The sequence below is a fragment of the Dipodomys ordii genome, unplaced genomic scaffold (genome assembly GCF_000151885.1).
Source record: "Dipodomys ordii isolate 6190 unplaced genomic scaffold, Dord_2.0 Scaffold43, whole genome shotgun sequence".
NCBI classification, from domain to species: domain Eukaryota; kingdom Metazoa; phylum Chordata; class Mammalia; order Rodentia; family Heteromyidae; genus Dipodomys; species Dipodomys ordii.
The window spans coordinates 8101468-8122485 of record NW_012267259.1 but is presented as its reverse complement, the minus strand read 5'-3'; the positions used below and the strand labels follow the sequence as shown (position 1 = coordinate 8122485).

Here is a 21018-nt window from a genome sequence, read left to right as displayed (position 1 = left end):
CCCAGGACTTCAGGCATGCCAGGCAAGCACTCTACCACTGAGCCACCTTCCCAGCCCTGGAGTTCATTTTGATAAGCATCATTTTACATGTTTATATGCACCTAGCTTTTGAGCTATTATGATCTTCTGCTGGTAATATCCTAGACATGTTCTAGTTATTACAAATGAAGGATACCGTGCAGCCCATGTTTCTTTGGGTCTGGCTTACTTTACTTAATATAATTTTTTCCCAAATCTTTCCATTTCCTTACAAATGGGGCAAAGTCATTCTTTCAAAACAGAGGCTTTCTTATGCCAGTTGCTGGTGGCTCACAACTATAATCATAACTACTTAGAAAGCTGAGATCTGAGGATCTCATTTTGATGCCAGCCCAGGCAGACAAATTCATGAGACTCTTATCTTCAATTAATCAACAAAAAGCTGGAACTGAAACGTAGCTCAGTGGTAGAGCACCAGCGGTGAGTAAAAAAGCCAAATGAGAGCATGAAGCCCTTAGTTCAACACCCAGTAAAAGCACAAAACACATGATAAGCTGGGCACCAGTGGCTCATGCCTATAATCCTAGCTACTCAAGAGGCTGAGATCTGAGGATCACAGTTCAAAGCCAGCCTGGGCAGGAAACTCCATAAGACTCTTATCTCCAATAAACCACAAGAAAACTGGAAGTGGCGCTGTGGCTCTAGTGGTAGAGTGCTCACCCGGAGCTGAAGGCTGAAAGACAGCGCTCAGGCCCAGAGTTCAAGCCCTACAACTGACAAAAACAACAAAAACCAGATGGTAGATAGGTACTAGGTAGACAGACAGACAGATGGTAGGCAGACAGATTTATGTGCTCCCAAATATCAGAGATATAATAATAAATGCCCAACAAATCAAGTGATTATGGGGTAGGAAGAATCAGGAGAAGCACACATTTCTACTGTCTAGAAATCTGTGGATAATTTATTTCACTTCTGCTGAAGCAGAGAGTAGCAAGTTTCTTTCCTGATACTAAATCTAACAAGCTGTGAATGTTGAGTATGGCTGATTCTGCTTGAATAGTTTTTGAACACTAAGAACTCTGGTGTGTCACCACAACTACTTTGGGATTCTAAACACTCATTTTCCAACAGTAAGTCCTCATTCAACACCTTCTGGAACCTTCCCTACTGAAAGCATCACCACTGAAGCCCAGATCCCATTGCAACCAGTACTCTTGAGCAATGGGGATGCACATCACTCCAAGGGATAAAATGAACTTCTAGAAACCACTTTAAAGCCACCCAGTGACTCAGAAGAGTGTGCTCAAGCTGGGTAAAACCATTTTAATGATGTATTCTTGTAACGTAACGAGACTAATGTGGCTGTAAATTGCTGAGAAGGCAATTTTGATTGAATAGGCTGTACCAAGAAATACACTAGAGCTCATGATTCTGCCAGTAAGAGTAAATGCAGACCCCTCACGAAACAGCCTTGAATCTGAGTACATGTTTCCATGGCTAGCTCCTACATTTCTCTTGGTAAAAATAAGCAGGTGCCAGGTTGTAGTGGCTTGCACCCGTACTTCTAGCTACTCGGGAAGCTGAGATCTAAGGACTGCAGTTTCAAGCCAGCCAAACAGACAATTCTGAGAGACTCTTGGCTCCAATTAACCAGCAAAATAGCTGGAGGTGGAAGTGTGGTTCAATTGATAAATGCCAGCCTTGAGCAAAAAATAAAATAAAAATAAAAAAAACAAGAGAAAGAGCAAGACCCTAAGGTTCAAGCCCCAACACAGGCATCCAAAATTAAAAAAAAAAAAAAATTAGAAATAGCTGGTGCCAGTGGCTCATGCCTGTCATCCTAGCCACTCAGGAGGGTGAGATCTTCAAAGCCAGCCCTGGCAAGGAAAGTCCGAGCCTCTTAACTGCAATTAACCAACAGAAAACCGGAAGTGGCGCTGTGGCTCAAGTGGTAGAGTGCTTACCTTGAGCTAAAGAACTCAGGGACAGCGCCCAGGCCCAGAGTTCAAGCCCCATGGCCAACAAAAAAAAAAAAATTAAAAATGAGGTCATTCCATTCATTAATGTCATCCCCTTTTTTTAAGGCAAGAAAAGCAAAGCCAGACTCGAAACTAGTGAAACCACAAGTGGGGTCATCGAGACACAGTGCACAGCGATCCACACCGCCACCTGGCCATGCGCTGCTGCGCTGGAATAACTGACTTGTGTATGCTGTGAAAAAAATATACAGCAAAAGCAGCTAGTGGGGTCATCGAGACATCAGGTCACAGTGCACAGCGATCCACACCGCCACCTGGCCATGCGCTGCTGCGCTGGAATAACTGATCTGTGTATGCTGTGAAAAAAATATACAGCAAAAGCAGCTAGCCCTTGGGAAATCAGCAAAGTCATCTGGTGGTGATGCTGAGAGAAAATGGTTGCTAAGAAATGGGTAGATCTTTGACTAAATGAATTATGTTCGTTTACGAAGGAGAACTTTTAGTAACAAAGGACCTTTAAAAATTAGAACCCGTACAAAATCAAACACACACACAAGTACACAAGATGACTTAGGTCCACTTGACAATCTCATTGGAGACAAGTTCTGGGACCAGGAGACTCCCATCAGACTATAATGAAGCACAGCCTGAGAAACTCCTCTATCCAGGAGAATTCTCTGTCCTGTTGGACTTCAAGAGCAAGGATCCCATCTGGCACAGGAAGCTTGGGGCTATGGATGATCTTATAATGTATTCTTACAGATGCTCTTCAACCGATAGGCTACATCAGTATAAGCAAAAACATCCAAAGTCAAAATGCATTTCATTCACTTAACCTGAACAGCTAGCTCAGCCTACCCTATTTACCATCACAGACACTCCCCCTAGCTTATAGGTTATGGTAAAATCACTGAACACAATGTCTACTTTATAGTACTGTTGATATCTCCTGTAATTTACTAAACATGCTGAAAATAAAAAAAGAGGATGGTTGTTTGGGGATCTGACTTTCTTGCAGGCGTAAAGTCAAAAATAATAAGTTGAGTCATCCTAACTCAGGGGCCATCTGTACAAATATGGCCACCAGAAATAATTGAGTACTCCCCTGTGATTTCTAGGGCTTGGATCAGCCCTTGCAGTCATGATCTGGACAGCAGGGTAGCTCTGCTGTGTTTCCGGCTAGTATGACTTTAGGTCAATCAATGATATCTTCATGCTCCAACACACAGAACAAGAGAGGTCCTGACAGGTCTGGAAAGGAAGACCTTGTCCTCATAATCAGGGCTTACTAAGCAAAGATGATACCCAGTTTTAATAAAGCACTGTCACCTGTCACATTAAAATCAGATTGTTCATTTGAACTGTAGTCCCTGGAAACTAGATTTCTACAGATGTTGGCTATGATAATCTTTCTGATCATTTTGGTAGATACCAGCTGTAAACACGTTTATAGCCTCTTTTATGTCTGGGTGTATTTTAAGAAACACTGTAATAAAAATAATTAAACACATCACATAGCTCCTGACGGATGTTTTTTCTCTAAAAAAGAAGTCTATCTCATTCAAACTTAAAAAACCTAGGTATCAATTTGCCTGCTATCTTCTCCCTGCAGAAAAGGAGACAAATTAATTGTCCTTTTCAAGGAAAGTGGTATTAGAATAGTATTTGGTAGGAAATTCCAGAGTGGTAGAGAAAACATAGGCACAATCAATTCAGCACCGGGTAATCCATTCACATAGCAGAACAGATTGTTTTATAGTTAGTCCTTGACATTGGGCTAAGTTTGAAAGTTTCATTTATCTACATTTCCATTTGTTAAATTTCCTCCTACTCCTTTCATGTTAAACATGCCAGTCTGAACATCAAAGAACTTGAAAAGAAGAAAATATGTTCAAGTGCAATGCTACAGTACAAGGCAGGCTAGCTACCGAGACGCATACAAAATAACCAACAAACTGAGCAGCCTCCACCTCTCCTTTTCTCAACAGATCTTGTATTCTATGGCATGAAAACATGACCTCAGTATTAGTCCCTCTCAATATAAAGCCTCGGACCCTGCCTTAATACCAATCACCATGACAAAACAGCCTCTCCTCCTCCCCTCCCAAGTCCCCACGTCAGCATCTACCTCCAGCAAGCTGGAAGGACCAACAAACAGGTTCCTAAAGGACCACAGCATGGTCTGTGGGGTCTCAGCACCTTCCAAGACAACAGCTCCTTCCTACAGGCAAAGCAGAAAGACACTTCACTCAGCAGGCAGTGCTACACCCCAAATGCCCCAGGCAAAAATTAAGACTTGGGACCAAGGCAAAGTTGTCTTTTACTATCCTCAGATATCACTGCCCCAAAAGTGACTGCCTCAGACTCAAACTAGCTTGAAAAACACATCTAACGAAAAGTAAATATCCATAGTGAGATGGTATGAAAAGCTCACTGGAAGAACTCAGTCCCCACAGCACTAACACGATGGGTCATGCATCCAAACTCTTCCCAAGAGCTAGACAACCATTTGGATGACAACCATTAAACATGAGCAGCAGAGTACCCAGATTTCACATTACCTTCAGTATAGTAAGGGTGTGGTTTTTTGTTGTGGTGGTTTTTATTTTTGTTTCTGTTTTGTTTTTTTGTCAGTCATGGGGCCTGAACTCGGGGCCTGGGCGCTGTCCCTCAGCTCTTCAGCTCAAGGCGAGCGCTCTACCACTTGAGCCACAGCACCACTTCCAGCTTTTTTTCTGCTTATATGGTGCTGAGGAATCAAACCCAGGACCTCATGCATACAAGGCAAGCAAGCACTCTCCCACTGAGCCAACTTCCCAGCCCCGGGGTGATTTTTTTAAGAGAGAAAAACGTTGTATGCTCATATTTCTATCAGCATGGGAAAGCCAATAACTGAATGATGACGTTTCTTTGACTACCCAGTACCAGTCCTTCAGGATTGGAAAATTCGATCCACTGCAGAGCTGACTATAAATAGCTTTGTTCCTTCCTGCTAGGCTGCAGCCACAAATATCAAAGAGCTGGGCCACCCAACCGGCACCTTCTCTTCCTCCGCATGGTGTTGAGGAACGCTCACACAGGGTTCTGGCATACAAAGACCTGGGTTCCAAGTCCACTTCTGGCATGAAACTAACCACAGACCTTGGACCAAGTGAACTATTCCTCTCTAAACCCTTTTTCTGATCAGGAAAACAGTACAGCAGCACATGATCAGCTTATGGGTTAATTCGATAATCACATCAATAAAGCTGGCAAATACGCTAGAGTTGCACTTCTCAAGCTGTTGGCACCTGAGGACAGACAGTTGGCCGCACCAACAAGATGCCTGCAGCGCCCCCTCAACCCGAACCACCTCCAGGGATGGAAGAAGGAGGTAAAAGAGTCTCCAGTTCAAAGCCAGTATACCAAGTACTTAAGAAAATGTAGATTTCTTTCCCACCCACAACTTTCTAAAGCAGGAAACTGGAAGGATTTTTCTGGAAGCCTTTTTTCTCTCACCACACCAGGCAATAACGAAATACATCGAATGGGACCTGCTTCCTAAATACCCTTACCACCCCCCAACTTTGTCACCACCCCCAATTCCGGGACAGCTCTGTGACAATTCTGCTAGCTGGAGTTGCCCTCCTTACCCACTCATTCTGCACAGTGGGCCTCACAGAAGCAAAACATCAGCTCTACCTGGGTCCGGGGGGGGGGGGGAGTAGGAAAAAGGGGGGAGCAGTTAGCTCCTTGACAAGGTCTGCAAGGCTCTGCACAGCCAGCCATTCAGTCTGGAACCCGAGGCTCAGAAGTGTGCTCCTCTTCCTAACTGTCCACTGAAGTCTCCAGAACCTCTTAATACATTACATTCCTGGTTAAGTCCTGGCCCTGCCCCTACATTAGTGACCGCGGGACTAGTGCCTCCGTCTCCCTATGTACAAAACGAAGAGAACTGTACCTACCTCACACTTGTTGTGGACATTTATGGGCACTTTTTAAATGTAGTGGTAGTTAGCAAAGAAAATTCAAATGCATAGACTGTGTGCTAGATGGAGCTAATTAGCATATCTATTATCAAGGTAATTCTCACATATTTTTTCCTCTATGCTCAGTGACTTCCAAGAATATAATCCATGGTATTTATGCTCACACTGGCTTTTCTTGTCCTCAGCCAAGGAGTCTGCTCTCCTTCACCTTGTCCAGACAGAGGTCTGAACAGATGTCCCGTCCTTTCTCCAGCCCTGCAGGCTGAGTGTTTTGAGAGGCATTCTCTAGCCAGAGGTCACCAGAGCATTAATAAAAAATTAAAATTTAAAAAAAAAAAAACCGCATTCTGGTGTAAGAGAAGAAATAAGAGCTTCACCCATCCTGGTATCCTTGCAACATTGAGAGAAGTTTCTGGAGCATTTCAGGAAGGTGTATGGGTGATCGCAAGAGTGAAGATGGACGGGGCCATCACGGCTGATTTCCGTTCAGCTCGAGGGTCAGGCGAAGCATGCGCCCTTCCTTTCTTCCTCCATAGTGGGCTGAGGGATGAGCAATCGAAGCATCTGTGGGCCAGTGGGGCACAAGGAGAGAGTTCCTGCAGGACTGCGGGGATTAGATACCCTTAATCAGAAGAGAAAGCCAGTGGGGGGAGGGGGGAAGGGAAGAGCTCATCTCCGATTACCCATGGCAGCCATCCTTGAATAAATAAGGTCTGGAAGACAGCCAGACTGTAGACAGTAAAGCAGAGGAAAGAACAAACCCGGTGCCTTAATGACACTGCTGACCAGAGGGCACCCCTTACTTACGCCTAACCAACATATCTAGCTGAACAGGACAGAGACAGTTACCGTGCCCATGACAGCTCTCAATAATCTACCACACCACCTGGGCACCAGAATGTGCAAGTGGTGACCAGCCAACACAAATCCCACAATTGCACCACCAACTATAAACGTCGTGAGTAGTAAGGAGAAGAGGAGAGATATGAGAGTGTGCACATGACCTGCCAATACACAAACACAAACTGGTAAGATGCACCCTTCCTTTGGAAACATTCCAAGGCTGGGGCGGGGCTGTTTCTTTAATCAAAGATTATTCTCATTAGAAACAATAAGGTATTTGTCAACCCTACCTTTTTGTTTAAGAAGGGACATAGTTTAGGCCACAAAGAACAACATCAGCTAATAGTCAATGTGAAGCAGTGTGAAGCTGCCGTGTGAATATTTGTATTGAAGAGTACAGGTATCATTAAGACAGCTAAGATTATTCCTTGAGTGTAGTGGTACATGACTATAGTCCCAGTTATTTGGAAAGCTGAACCAGGAGAGTCACTTTGGCCCATCAGTTCAAGACCAGCCTATGCATCAAGAACCTGTCTCAAAAAATGAAAGGAAGCCAGGTGCCAGTGGCTCACACCTGTAATCCTAGCTATGCAGGAAGCTGAGATCTGAGGATCGCATTCAAAGCCAGCACAGGCAGGAAAGTCCATGAGACATTTATCTCCAGTAAACACTAAAAACCAGAAGTGGTGCAGTGGCAAAAGTGGTAGAATGCTAACCTTGAGCTGAAGAGTTAGGGACAGCACCCAGGCCCAGAGTTCAAGCCCCATGAACGACAAAAAAAAAAAAGAAAAAGAAAGAAGGAAACTATTCAACACTAAAACTCAGATCTGTAACTCATAAATCCAAGGTGGGGAGGGATAAAGAAAGATTTCAGCTGAAGAGCAGGGCACAATTTTCATAAAACCCTCAAAAAATGTTCAGAGAACCCAAAACACTACTACTAAGATTTAAAAAAAAAAACTTATATGTAACTGTCAGGCACAAAGGAGAGAATACAAACAGGAAGTATCCACAATGGGGAAAATGAAGCATCTATCTTGCAAGCTCCATGTGAAAAAATCCAATTTACCAGCCTTTTAAAAAAGAAAAAAAGAGAGAACTCAATCCTTCTTCCCCCAATTTGCTGGGGAGATCTGGATGTGGCAATGTAATGACTTCGTTGCCCTTGGATACAAAGCACAGGCAGGCCCTGGATAGTGTTCAACTGCACAAACACTATCAAGTGTGGACATTTCTACCTGAACCTGGAACTTCGTGTCTGTGGGGCTTTGCTTTCTACCTGACTTGTATATATTTTATTATTTTTTAATTGTACAAATAGATGAGATACGGGGTGGCAGTTCAATACATGTATACAATGAATAAAATCAAGTCAGAATAGTTGACTATCACAAACATTTTTAAAATTTTGATTTCATGTATACTCATTGCACATCTTTATTTCTTCTTTTTTTAATGACTATTCTGGGGCTTGAACTCAGGGCCTGAAAGCTGTCCCTGGGCTTTTTTTGCTCAAGGCTACCACTCTACCACTTGGGCCACAGATCCACTTCTGTTTGTTTTTGGTTTGGTTTGGTTTGGTACTCAATTGGAAATAAGCGGCTCACTGACTCTCTTGTCTGGGCTGGCTTCAAATCACAATCTTCAGATCTCAGCCTCCTGAGTAGTTACGATTATAGGCATGAGCCATTGGCACCAGCAGTAATTGTACATCTTCATGAAGTACGGTGAGGTATGTTAACATATAAGATACAGAATGTACAGATAAAATCAATCAGGGTGAGAACATTTCTATCTCATTGGCAGCTTCAAACTCCTCGCCTTACTCAATACAATAAATTACTGTAAACTACAGTCACCTCACTGTTTATAACTGAACTTAAATTGAATTTTTTTCATTGTCTGGCACTGGTGGCGCACACATATTATCCTAGCTACTAAGGAGGCTGAGATCAGAGGATCGTGGTTCAAAGCCAGCCTGGGTAGAAACTATCCATGTAAGACTCTTAACTAGAATTAATCACCAAAAAAAAAGCTGAAAGTGACACTGTAGTTCAAGTGTCAGAGTACCAGCCTTAATTAGAAAAAGCTAAGGGATAGTAGCCGGACTGTGTTCAAGACCCAGGACTAGGCTCTTAAAAAAAAAAAAAAAGCAAATAAAGAAAATACAAATAACCAAGAAAGGAAACAATACAAAATTACCTAGAATCCTCTTGCTCAAAAATAAGGAGCATTCACATATTCTTCATTGTTTTTTTCCTTATGTGTAAATACTTTTAGCCACAATGGACTCAATTCAAGACACTTTTTCTGCATATCATATAAATGGCATCTCCATATGCTCCTCCTCATCCCAGTGCTGTGATCTCTGCTTCACTTCAGCTAGCCTCAGTGGCCTCTTGCATTAATTAAGTCCCTGAAATGACCATCAACTCCAAAGGCAGGCCTGGCCTGCAGAGCACCATAGCATCTACTCAAGAATCAGCAGAAGCATAAAGCTAAAGAGTTCAGCTGCTTCTCCACACCGTTCAGCCCAACACCACATCCATTTACACTCTGGGGTTAAGAAGAAAGAGACTCAGGCAGCCAGCTCCAAGGACGCAAAGCAACCTTGCTGAGTGTAATCAGGCTTGAATCCAGTCATCATTCATAATGCAGGAGGCACAGAAGGGAACCTCAGAGGAAAGAATGAAAGGAAGCAACTGAGTCTAGGTTCAGCTTTCTCTTTCAGCCTCAGTCTCCTTCCTCTTCCTAAACCCAACTGGGCACTGGAAGTCTTCACCTAGATGCCCAACCCCCCAAACTAAGAAAGAAGCAGGGGGTTGTCACTCTTGAGACTGTAAGGTTAGTTTAAAAACTCTGGCCTAAGAACTTTGAATGCAATAGCACACATTTTTTCCCCCATTATTAAATAGTCAATATTGGGGGAAGGTTGGTAAAAGGAGGCTGGATGTAATCACTGCTGCATGTACTGAAACAACACGCTGAATGCGCCCCATTAATATGGACAGTGAATACCTGTGAATCAAAAATAAAATATTAATCAGGTGTTGGAGACTCACGCCTATAATCCTAGCTGCTCAAAAGGCTGAGATCTGAGGATCGAAGTTCAAAGCCAGCAGAGGCACTAAAGTCCAAGAGATTCTTATCTCCAATTAACAACTAAAAAGCCAGAAGTAGAGTTGTGACTCAAGTGGTAGAGCACTGGACTTGAGAGAAAAAGATCTGAGTTCTGAACTATCAACTTCCCAAGGGCCAGTGGGACTCTAACCTACAACCGGAGAAAGGAGTCACGAACACTCAGTTAATTGGCCTAGGAATGTTTATTACCACAGTGACTGCCTCTCACTATACCAAGACAGTGAAGACCGGCAGTAAAGTCAACTAGCTCAGGGTATTTACTGGCAAGATCCATGGGGGGCAGAGGGGGAGGAAGGGCAGGGCACTTGCAGGTGGTCAGTGATAGTTTTGTAATCAACAAAGAAGCAAGTTACAAAAGCAGAGCTGGCAGTTAGCGATTACCAATGATTACAAGTCCAATCATTCCAATAACCAAAGCAGTAAGTCATCAAAGAAAAATTCTTATCCCAAATCTTCTCAGCAAAGAAGCAAGCTAGTGAAATAGCAATTACAGCCTCAATAAGCAAAACAATTCCAAACTTCTTACTTATCACACCCAAAATCAAACCACCTTCCAGGTTTTCTGGCTCTTTCTGAGTTTCACTGTTATTTACCGAATTCCAGTAACACAGTGTTTAACTCACTAATTGACTTCAAGCCTTCATCTTTGGAATTTTTCCTTTTAATGACTAGTCTACCCATGGAGTTTTTTTCTCTACAGGGAGATCCTGCCAATCAATAATTCTGTTCTGTTCCAATCTCACATTTTATATTGGGTTTTTTTTTTTTGGGGGGGGGGTCATCACAGTTCAAGCCTCAGAACCAGCATACATAGATAGATAGAGATAAGTTACTTACATAGATAGTAAGATTAATCGATTTCAAGCCTCAGAACTGACATAGATACATAGACCAAAATACGAAAAAATAAAGTTAATACAGATGCTTACTAAACAAAATAATTCTCTAAATGCATTAGGTTGCTTTTAACAGTTAAGAAAACGTCTTACATATATAATTAAAACTAATCCATCCAACATAAAGGCCAACCAAAGAAGAAACTTCTTCATCACCTCCACTGCCTCTCATCTGGAGTCCAGTCACTGGCGGCTAGCACTCACCCTGCCACTAGTAAACCAAATGAGAGGCCAGGTTTAGAAATCACTTAACTTTGCATTTCAAAGCACTCATCCATAATGGACCCACAACTAGAGTAACTGGATCTCCTGACAGGTAGGAATGGGGGGGGGGCCTCTGTCCCCAATATAGTTCTCACTACTACAACTAGCTTCACATTTTACCCACAATAGGGATTGCAACTTCACAGTATACTTTCAAAACACATTACGGCTGCTGGTGGCTGGTGGCTCATGCCTATACTCCTAGCTACTCAGGAGGCTGAGATCTGAGGGGCAGGGTCCCATCCAGTCAGGGTGGAAGAGTCCATGAGACTCTTATCTACAACTAAGAGCAAAAAGCCAGAAGTGGAGATGTGACTCAAGTGGTAGAGTGCTAGCCCTGAAGGAAAAAGCCAAGGGAGAACATGAGGCCCTAAGTTCAAACCCCAGTACTGGCACAAAATGAAAACAAAAAAATTGGTACATGACTATAATTCCAGCACTAGGGAAATTTAGGCAAGAGGGCTACCTAAGATCCTGTCTGAAACTTAACACACACACACACCAAGCTTCATACACAGACAGCCAAGCCTTGATTCAAATTGGAAGTTAGGAAATATAATTAGGAATTGGAAAACTATTAACCCAAGCAAGACTCTGAGACTGGGCATAGGCCTAGAAGACAGGAGGTAGAAACGTGCTCCATCCACTCTGCTAACAACTGCTGGGAACCACAGCCCCCTGGAGCCCAGGCAGGTGACAGGGGGAGGGGAGACCCACAGCAGCAACAGGATATTTCTTTCCCTACGGCTTCACAGGGCTGCTGTCCTCCGAGCCCTGACATCACAGAGTCTTACAACAGGAGAACACTTGACTTTGCATGGCCCTTGCCCCCTGGTGAAGCGGACATGAAAGATCTGGAATCTCTGCAATGGTGCCTGCCTGCCAAGAAACCGCCAGACACTGACCTGCATGACGGAGAATCAGAGAGCCTTGACAGTAAACGTGGGGAGTTTTGAATCAATACAGGACTCTAGAGTTGGGTACCAAAAGCCTACTGAAGTGTCAAACTGAAGCTCATCACCCCAGATACAGTTGGGTGATTCGGCTCTTTTTATGGCAAGGCATTACAGCAATAGTCAGCGTTTGGACCACTCCCGTCCAGAACGAAGCACTGCAGCTTTAATGAGGGCCTCTATTATTCATGAGGGCACTGGCCCAGATGGTAGCACCCACAGAGCTCTTAGCTCTGACTTCAGCCACAATTTGGCACCAGCACCAAGGATCTATCTCCCAGTCAGACATGGTGGCTCAGGGGAGTCAAAGCTAACTTGGGCAAAAAACTAACGAGACCCCATCTCAACAAAAAAAAGCCTGGTATAAGAACCTCAGCTATGTGGGGGGCTGTATGTAGTAGGATTGCTGTCCAAGGCTGGCCTATGAAAACATGTGATTCCTATCTGAAATATAACTTAAAAAAGAGTTGGGGCAGGACCTGCAAGCATAAGGCCCTGAGTTCAAATCACGACACAACTTCCCTCCTCCTCCCCACCCCCATGCCCAACAAATCTCTAGCAATAAAATACTGGGAGTTGTACTTCAGTATCTTCTCAAAGTCAATGTCAGTAAACTAGGGAATTATCTAGACAGCCAATTTAAAACAGGTCTAAGTCCCCACACACCTACTGCCAGTGGCTCATGCTCACACTTTAGAGGTTCAAAGCTAACTATGGCAGAAAAATCTGTATGAGACTCTCATTTCCAATTAAAAGCCAGAAGTGGAGCTGTGGCTCAAGCAGTACAGCGCCAACCTGTAAAAAAAAGCCAAGACCCTAAGTTCAAGCCCCAGAACGGCATCCAACATGAATAAATGAATACATACCAAAACAAAAACAAAAACAAAAAACTTCTGAGCGCTTGTTCGTGTGCATCATTTTTGAAACCCAAATGGTGAGCCTTCTCTCCTAATGCTGAAGCTGTCCTGGAGAAGAAATCCTTGAAGACAGAAAACCAACCATGCAGCACACAAGGCACTTGAATAATCTCACTGTGGTGGGGGATTAAGGAGGTGGCTGTATTGAATAGTTGATTTTTTTATGTGTTTGAAATGTTTCATAAATGTGGTTTCTTCCTCATCTTTAAACACAGCTCTCATTTCTATATTCCAGCAAGAAGCAACCACCAAGACAAAAGTAACATGAGCAGTAGACAGTACAAACATTGCCACCTATAGTCAGAAAAGGAAACACTTCAGTGTGGACTTCCACCTGGGAGAGAGCAATGTAAAAACACAAAATAGCATGCTGTTACACTTCCACATCCTTCATTAATCTCTCGTTTACCCCACCATGGAAACATTCATGAACACGACTGTAGTAGTTCCTTCTCCTTACCTTTAACTCTTAAGGATCAATGTGTAGCTTATTTTATGCCCAGCTAGCAAATACTTCAAGATATAATCTGTAATCCCAGCTATTCAGGGGGGTAAAACAGAAGGTTCAATTGAGCCCAGGAGTTTGGGACCAGCCTAGGTAACACAGTTAAGTCCTATTTCATGTGTGTGTGTGTGTGCACACGCGCGCACGCACATGCATACACGTGTGTATACAAATACGTATACAGTCAACATCTATATATGTTCGATCCACAGGTATTGATACATGTGTATATATATTTATAGATGTTTATGCTTGTGTGTACACATATGTATATATGCACACATACATATAGGATAAATTCATCTATTCAAACATCTGTAACACCAAAAAATTTGAAACTCCTCCTCTCCATATTTATCTACTTCCCTCCCTTCTGATGATATTCTTCTAGAACCTAAAACTCAAGAGCAACAATAAAATCTGTTCCAGGGGCTGGGAAGTTGGCTCAGTGGTAGAGCGCTTGCCTTGCATGCCTGAGGCCCTGGGTTCAATTCCTCAGCACCACATAAGCAAAAAGAAAAGCCGGAAGTGGCGCTGTGGCTCAAGTGGTAGAGCGCTAGCCTTGAGCTGAAGAGCTGAGGGACAGTGCTCTGGCCCAGAGTTCAGGCCCCACAACCAGACCAAAAATAAATAAATAAATAAAATCTGTTCCAAAGATTCTTTAAACTGAAAAGGAGTTTTTTACTTTAAAAATGTAATATGCAATATGCATACCTGGGCACTGGTAGCTCCTAACTGTAATCCTAGCTATTCAGGAAGCTGTGAGGACCTATACTGAAGCTAGTCCAGGCAGAAGAGTCTATAAGACTCTTTTCTCCAGCAAAATGACAGAAGTAGAACTGTGGCTCAAGTGGTAAAGCACCAGTCAGATGTGCCTAGTACTAGCACAAAAATAAATAATAATTAAATATGCTCTCATTCTATCATATATAGCCAAGACTTTTGTTTTGTTTTTGTTCTTTGTTTGATGTTTAAGTATTTTTTTTGGTTCTGGGAATCAAGTCTAGGGCCCAGTATAAGCCATGATGTGATTTTAAATACTACACAAGGAAGAAGAGTGATTGAGTCAGTGATGAATAACCAAGTCTCTTTTAGTCTCATTAAAGATTCAAGGCAGAAGCAACTTAACAGGAACTCAAATATATTATTGCAATGCTACATTCCAAAAGTCATACACAGTTTTTCTCACATGTAATTTTCACAGAATACATTTCACCCATTTAAAGCACAAAACCCAAGGTATGTAGTATATTCACAGGGATTTGACTGCATATTTTTTCCCTGAAGATGTATCAAGGATATTGACCATCCAGAAGCCTAAGCTAACTTTTCCACTGCAATGGAGAAGAGACTCAGGCACTTCCTGATGACTTAAGTTGGGTGCTCTGCTTGGGAAAGAAACTTCAACCTGAGGATTCTATATCACCACCCTCCTTGCCCATTTGAAAAATTTGTTATTATTTCTTCCACTAAGAAAACTGCTAAGCTGTTTTCATAAACTAGGCTCCAGTGGCTCATGCTTGTAATGCTCAGGAGGCAGCAATCTAAGGATTGCAGTTCAAAGCCAGCCCAGGCAGGCAAGTCCATGAGATTCTCTAATTAACCACCAGAAAATAGGATGTGAAGCTGTGGCTCCAAATGATAGAATGATAGCTTTGATCAAAAGAGCTCAAGGACAGGGCCCAGGCCCTGATTTCAAGTCCCATGACCAACAGCAAGAAAAAAAAAAGAAACAAAATAATTCCAATGTTCTGACTCAATTAAAACAAATAAGTAGGGGCTGGGAAGGTGGCTCAGTGGTAGAGTGCTTGCCTTGCATGCCTGAGGCCCTGGGTTCGATTCCTCAGCACCACATAAGCAAAAAGAATAAAGCCGGAAGTGGCGCTGTGGCTCAAGTGGTAGAGTGCTAGCCTTGAGCTGAAGAGCTGAGGGACAGCATCTAGACCCAGAGTTCAGGCCCCACGCCTGGACCCCCCAAAAACAATTTTTAATAAGTATAAATGTTAAAAATTTGTGCATGTCTGTGTATGTATGTCAGAGAGAGCAAGGCCTCCAACTTACTATTCTCCTATCTTAGCCTCTCAAGTGCTGGAATTACAAACATGTGCTACCATGCTTGATAAAAAGTAAAATTTAATGACAGTATAACTGAAAACAAAGCCATCAATGAACTGTCTGGGGACTATGTGCAGTAGGTCACACCTACAATCCTAGCCACCCAGAGGCAAAGGTCCAGAAGATAGCAGGTTGAAGGCCAGCCCAGGGGGGAAAAGTTCTCAAAACGCTATCTCAACCGATAAAATAGGTGCATTGCCATATGTGTGTAATCCTAGCTACACAGGAAGTGTAAATAGGAAGATGGGTTCAGAGCACCCTGGCACAAATGTGAGACCCTATTTGTAAAAAAACAAAAGCAAAAAGGTTTAGAGACATAGCCCAAGTGGCAAAGAGGCTGAATAACGAACATGAAGACCTGATTCAAACCCTAGTACCAAAACAAAACACTTGATCTGAGCGGGTATATACACACTTATAAACATACACACACATAGATGTATGTATATACACACATATATTTATATCGTTGGCTGTACACACAGTCCAGTGGTAGAGCACTTGCCTAGCATGTTTGAGGCCCTGGGTTTGATCCCTAGCATTGCAAACATAAACATGTAACTGCTTTTAAATGTCACCACAAAACCCAGGCCCATTTTAGTTATTTCTCCAACAGTTCCTGGCACAGACCAAGTACGGTGGCCCCTGTCTTAGCTATGTATTCAGCCCAGCACAGACACTTGGGGTTGGCATGACTGGGCAAGACTTCCCTGCAGAAAACTGCCAGTCAGCATGCACCTTGAGATGCAAACAATGCCTACACTGTAATTTCCCAAAGCAACCTAGTCTTGACTGTATGGCACAGCTCTGCAAACATGGTGTTCAGGATTTACCAATCTCTTCCAAAACGCTGGGGTCCCCTATTTAAAATTAATTATTCTTCATCACTTAGAGGTGGCTCTTCCTGCTTGCCTCCCCGCTGACACCCATTCACAGCCCTTCCTTCTGCAGCTCTTCTTTTCAGATGCAAAAAAAGAGCCAGAAATCTGACTTAAAGGCTGATTTAAACATGTCTTGGGGCTGGGGCTATAGCTCGGTGGAGAAACACAGGCATAGAATGTGTAACAAGCTGAGTTTAAACCCCAACCCACCCGCCCGCCCAAGAAAGTGTTAAAGGATGATGGTACTGAAACTGATGACTTAGGCTTACCTGAGGTTTAATCATTATAATTCATCAGTTCTAAAACATACTTATTTTCATATTTTAACATTTCTGAAATAGAGATGCTTCTTAAAACTGACAGAATGTCATAATGTGACAGCTATTTTTTTCTTTCCTACTGGTACATAAAATGATGCTTCTGAAAACTGTCAGCAAAATGAAAGAAATATGTTATCTATGCCAAAGGTTAGCCTGAATGTGTGTTAGCAAGTTCCTAATCACGAATAAATCAATAAAGAAAATCCTAACTGGGGTACCAATGGCTCATGCCTGTAATCCTAGCTACTTAGGAGGCTCAGGTCTAAGGAATTTCAGTTGGAAGCCAGCCTGGGCAAGAAAGTCTGGGAGACTTTTATCTCCAATTAACCACCAAAAAGCCAGAAGTGAAGCTATGGCTTGAGTGGTCGAGTGCTATCTTTGAGGGGGAAAAGTGAAGGGACAGCATCTAGGCCTTAAGTTCAAGTCCCAGAACTGGCACCAAATAAACAGTCCTATCTCCTCTTAAAAGAAGGCTGTCATTTAAGCTAATGCTTCACCAAGTAGAAAGTCCTTTCAATAAAAGATACCTTTCTGAGATGTAATAAAAACCTTCCAGAAGGTTAGCAGTAGCATTCATGAGTAAATGATGCCAAACAGTGCTACAGATGGCCAAAAAAAAAAAAAGAATAAATATTAAAAAAAAAAACCAACCTCTAAAGAACCCAAGCCAGACACAAAAACCAGTCCAAACAGTTCTGATTCCAAACCCAATCTGATCCTCAGTCATGAATAAGAAGTTTTGTTCAACAGAACTCATCTGGTGGTGGTTTCCAATTTGGTTGCCCAAATTGACCTTGTTTAAACCAGAGTGAGTATGAAGTATACAATCTCCAGAGGAACCTCAGCCAGAAATGCACCGCAACAATAAAGCAGTGTAAAGCCCTCACCTTAATTCCTTCCATAAGCAGGACAGACCAAGGCTGGCTGACAGACCCAGGCTATTGGTCCAAGGAATAGTTCCATTCCATGTGAACACTGCATGTGCTTCTCCACTGAGTGCTCCAGACCTCAACAGTCTTTGTAAGAAAGCACCATTATCCTCAAATACAAGGACAATTTATTTTTTATATTTGTATTTTCCATAACTTCAAAGACATGTTACAAATTCACTCATAGGAGACCCTCTAGGTATGGGTGGCTTACAAGCAGGCTCTCTCTGTAGCAATCAAAATACCTTCAACTGCAAAGTCCACTCACCTAGGAGAGGTGCCCATATGCAACATACCTTGCAAAACCCACCCCTGGCTGTTTGTTTCCTCAGGCCTCCTACTTCCAGACCCTGGTGAAAATCTTCCATTTGTTTTCTTTGCTACACTAGTTCAGGGAGACAGGCCAAAGTGGTCCAAAAAAAATCAACCATTTGTTGTTAATATGCTACAAAGGCATTCCCTGATTCTCCACATGGCAATCTAACAATGAGAAACCTCCCAGAAAAAACAAATACCACAAAAATGTGAAGTTATCCAAACACCCCTTGCATGGTTTTCCTCACTGGTAGCTAAGAAAGGAAGACAGATAAGGGTTGTCTGTGTACTGTATAGCATGTGGAGCAGAGCCGTCCCAGCATGGTGGCAATGAATAATCAAAGATGTCTTCAGCACCTTTTTGCTCTTCCCTCTACAGTCTCTAATACCCTTGGGGATTCCAGAGTGAACCCCCTCACAGAAGTCCCCCCACACTGTTTACACCCTTCCTTCCTCCACGTTCACACTCCACTCCGGCTTAGAACAGTAAGTGACTCACCCAGACACAAGTGGCAAGATGCACTCTAGGTGAATTGTGACACCAACTACCCACATAAACAAAGCATCATTAGATCAACAACGAGGACCAAAGATGGGAATTCCTTCAGCAACTGCATTTCCCAAAACATTCTTAAAACATTTTTTTCAGGGAACTTTTACAAATAATCATATTATTAAAAATCTTTTTAAAGAACCTAAGAAGAGATAATAGCTATCTTCATCCCCCAAGATAACCTCGGCTCAAGCAGCCCTTTGTTTAGGAATATGTCTGTCGGTATCTCAGCACCTCCAAGGGATCCGGGCCTCCCCTCGGCTGCCACTAATTAAATGGAGAAGTGGAGGATGTAAGAGAAAGCTCCAGATAAAGCCCAGAAGCCAGGATGTCTCCTGGGTAAACGAGACAAAGCTACTTTTCACCCATCTCCAGGTGACTACACACACACAAAAAGGGACATTCTTTTACACAAGCAAGGCATGGGAAAAGAAATCAAAAAGACAAATCACACATTACATTTGCACTGTGGTCGTTCTTTGATAAAACAAACACCAGAGCAAACCTTGCCTAGCACCTTCAAGAGGAAAAAAAATAAAGTCAACCCCAACATGCCCTCCCCCTGCCAAGATACTTATTTCATTACACATTTAGATAAAGTACACACGTACACACACACGCCACAGTAGGAAAGCATCAGAAAAGGAAGCCATAACGTGAGCCAGGCTCAGATAATACCCTCTCTTTAAACCCCACCCCCATCAACCAGAGAAAGAGGGAACCTCCGAAGAAAGAAAGGAGGATAAAGAGAAATCGAGAAAGCCTGCATTTCCAGGCATCAACTTTTCATGAAATGCACAACCAGGATAGGAAATACCTCCCTGCTGAGTAATGCTTCAGGGGTTGTAAATTCACCTCTCCAAAGGGGAGCCAGAGCTGGGCGCGCACCCCGCCAGATGGCAAACCACTCCTACCTGCTCTCGGCAGCCTGCCCGTCTCGCCGCGCCCGCCGCGGGCCCACCCACCCACCCACCTCCCCCCACTTTTTTTTTTTCTTTTAGCAGAACAACACACCAATAAGAACAGAGCGTGGCTGGTCCAGAGAGGCTGGTCGGAGAGTGAGCAGGATCGTTGGGGGGGGGGGGATAAATAAATAAACGAGGGAATAGGAAACGCAAAAAAGAGTCCGGGCGAAAACAAAGCCCCCTTCCTGCCAAACCGACAGTCTGGGGGCGTGGCCTACTTCATTCGCTTTATTAATAAAAGAGATCAATGGAGCTCGGCTCCCTCCACCCACCCCAGAGGTGCGGGGCACAGAATCCTGGGGAGGAAAAACATGGCAGGGCTGCAAGTTTCCAGCAACAGCACCTGCTACCTTCCTTGGCGACCCACACACACACACACACAAACACACACACGCTCCGAAATGCACAATCCTGGCTGCAGACTCTGCAAGGCAACTCCTGGCGTCTTCTCCCCCCATCCCACCCCCACCCCCCACCCCCCGCTTCTCCCAACTGGACCGGCGCCCCGTCGAGTCGGAGAGCCCGCGGTCACGATCGGTCCCAACAAACTTCCAGGGGGGAGGAGGAGAGACGATCGCGCCCCCCCCGCAGCCCCCGCCCCACCCAGACGTGACCCACGTCATGTACTCCGGGCTGCAGGGGCAACAGAGCAAAGTTGCCCAACACCCCAGAGACGCGGCCAGAAGAAAGGGACCCGCGGGGCACAGAAGCGCACGCGCCCTCCGCCGCCCCCGAAGCGGGGAGCTGCGGCGCGAAGCCCAGCTCCGAAGGCGTCGCGTCGATTATTTACAAACAATGCGCGCGGCTGGGGGGTTCCCGAGGCACCCCCGAGGACCCCGCTCCCCGGCCGGCGCGAGAAGGGTGGGCGCTTCGGCGATGGCCCCGTCCCCCTCCAGGCCGGCCCGGGGCAGGAACTCCTCGGAGAACCCCTGGCGGGAAGGGGGCGCCGCTCACCTCCTCTTCCGAAAGTCCGTAGACTGGTTCCCCGAGTCCGGTCGCCATGGAGCCGGCGCCCTGCATGGGATCCGAGGCGCTCCGGGGTAACTGGGCTGCGGCGCGGGGTCACCGATCTCCGCTCTGCTCCGCGGCCGGCCGGTCCCGCACCCGGCCCTGCGCGCAGCCCGCCCGGGAGACGGCCGGGGCCCGCAGGTGAAGGTGGCCGGGCGCACGCCTCCTCCCGGAAGGCTGCGGGACGTGCGGGCTGGCGGCTCCGGAGAGCGCGCCGAGCGGCGGCGACAGTCCCGGCGCCTACCCCAGCGCGCAGCGGCGGCGACGCGGAGCCCTCCGGGCTTCCCCTCCCCGCACTCTCCTGCTTCCTCCCGCCCGCCCTCTGGTCCTCCCCGCCCGCCAGCCGCTCTCCGCCCCACTCCGATCGGGCTCTGCGAACCCCGAGACCCGGCTCGCCCGCCCCCCTCGCCGTCCGTCCCGGCCCCCGCTCTCCCCGCCTCTCCGCCGCTGCCTCCTCCCACCGGGCGCCTGGAGCAGACCCTCC

The 21018-nt window shown here is 44.9% G+C and overlaps 1 protein-coding gene across 2 annotated transcripts in view; it reads right to left on the bottom strand.

Annotated features, from left to right (window-relative positions):
• Positions 1–20641, bottom strand: part of Nedd4l (neural precursor cell expressed, developmentally down-regulated 4-like, E3 ubiquitin protein ligase) — a 299659-nt gene extending 279018 nt beyond the window's left edge. The window contains exon 1 of one of the 2 annotated variants that reach the window (XM_013018975.1): positions 20481–20641. In XM_013018975.1, the coding sequence (XP_012874429.1) occupies positions 20481–20546 (66 nt within the window). In that variant the 5' untranslated portion in view covers positions 20547–20641. The remainder of the gene's footprint in view (positions 1–20480) is intronic. The other variant, XM_013018974.1, reaches the window with a different exon arrangement.
• Between the last annotated feature and the right edge of the window lie 377 nt (positions 20642–21018).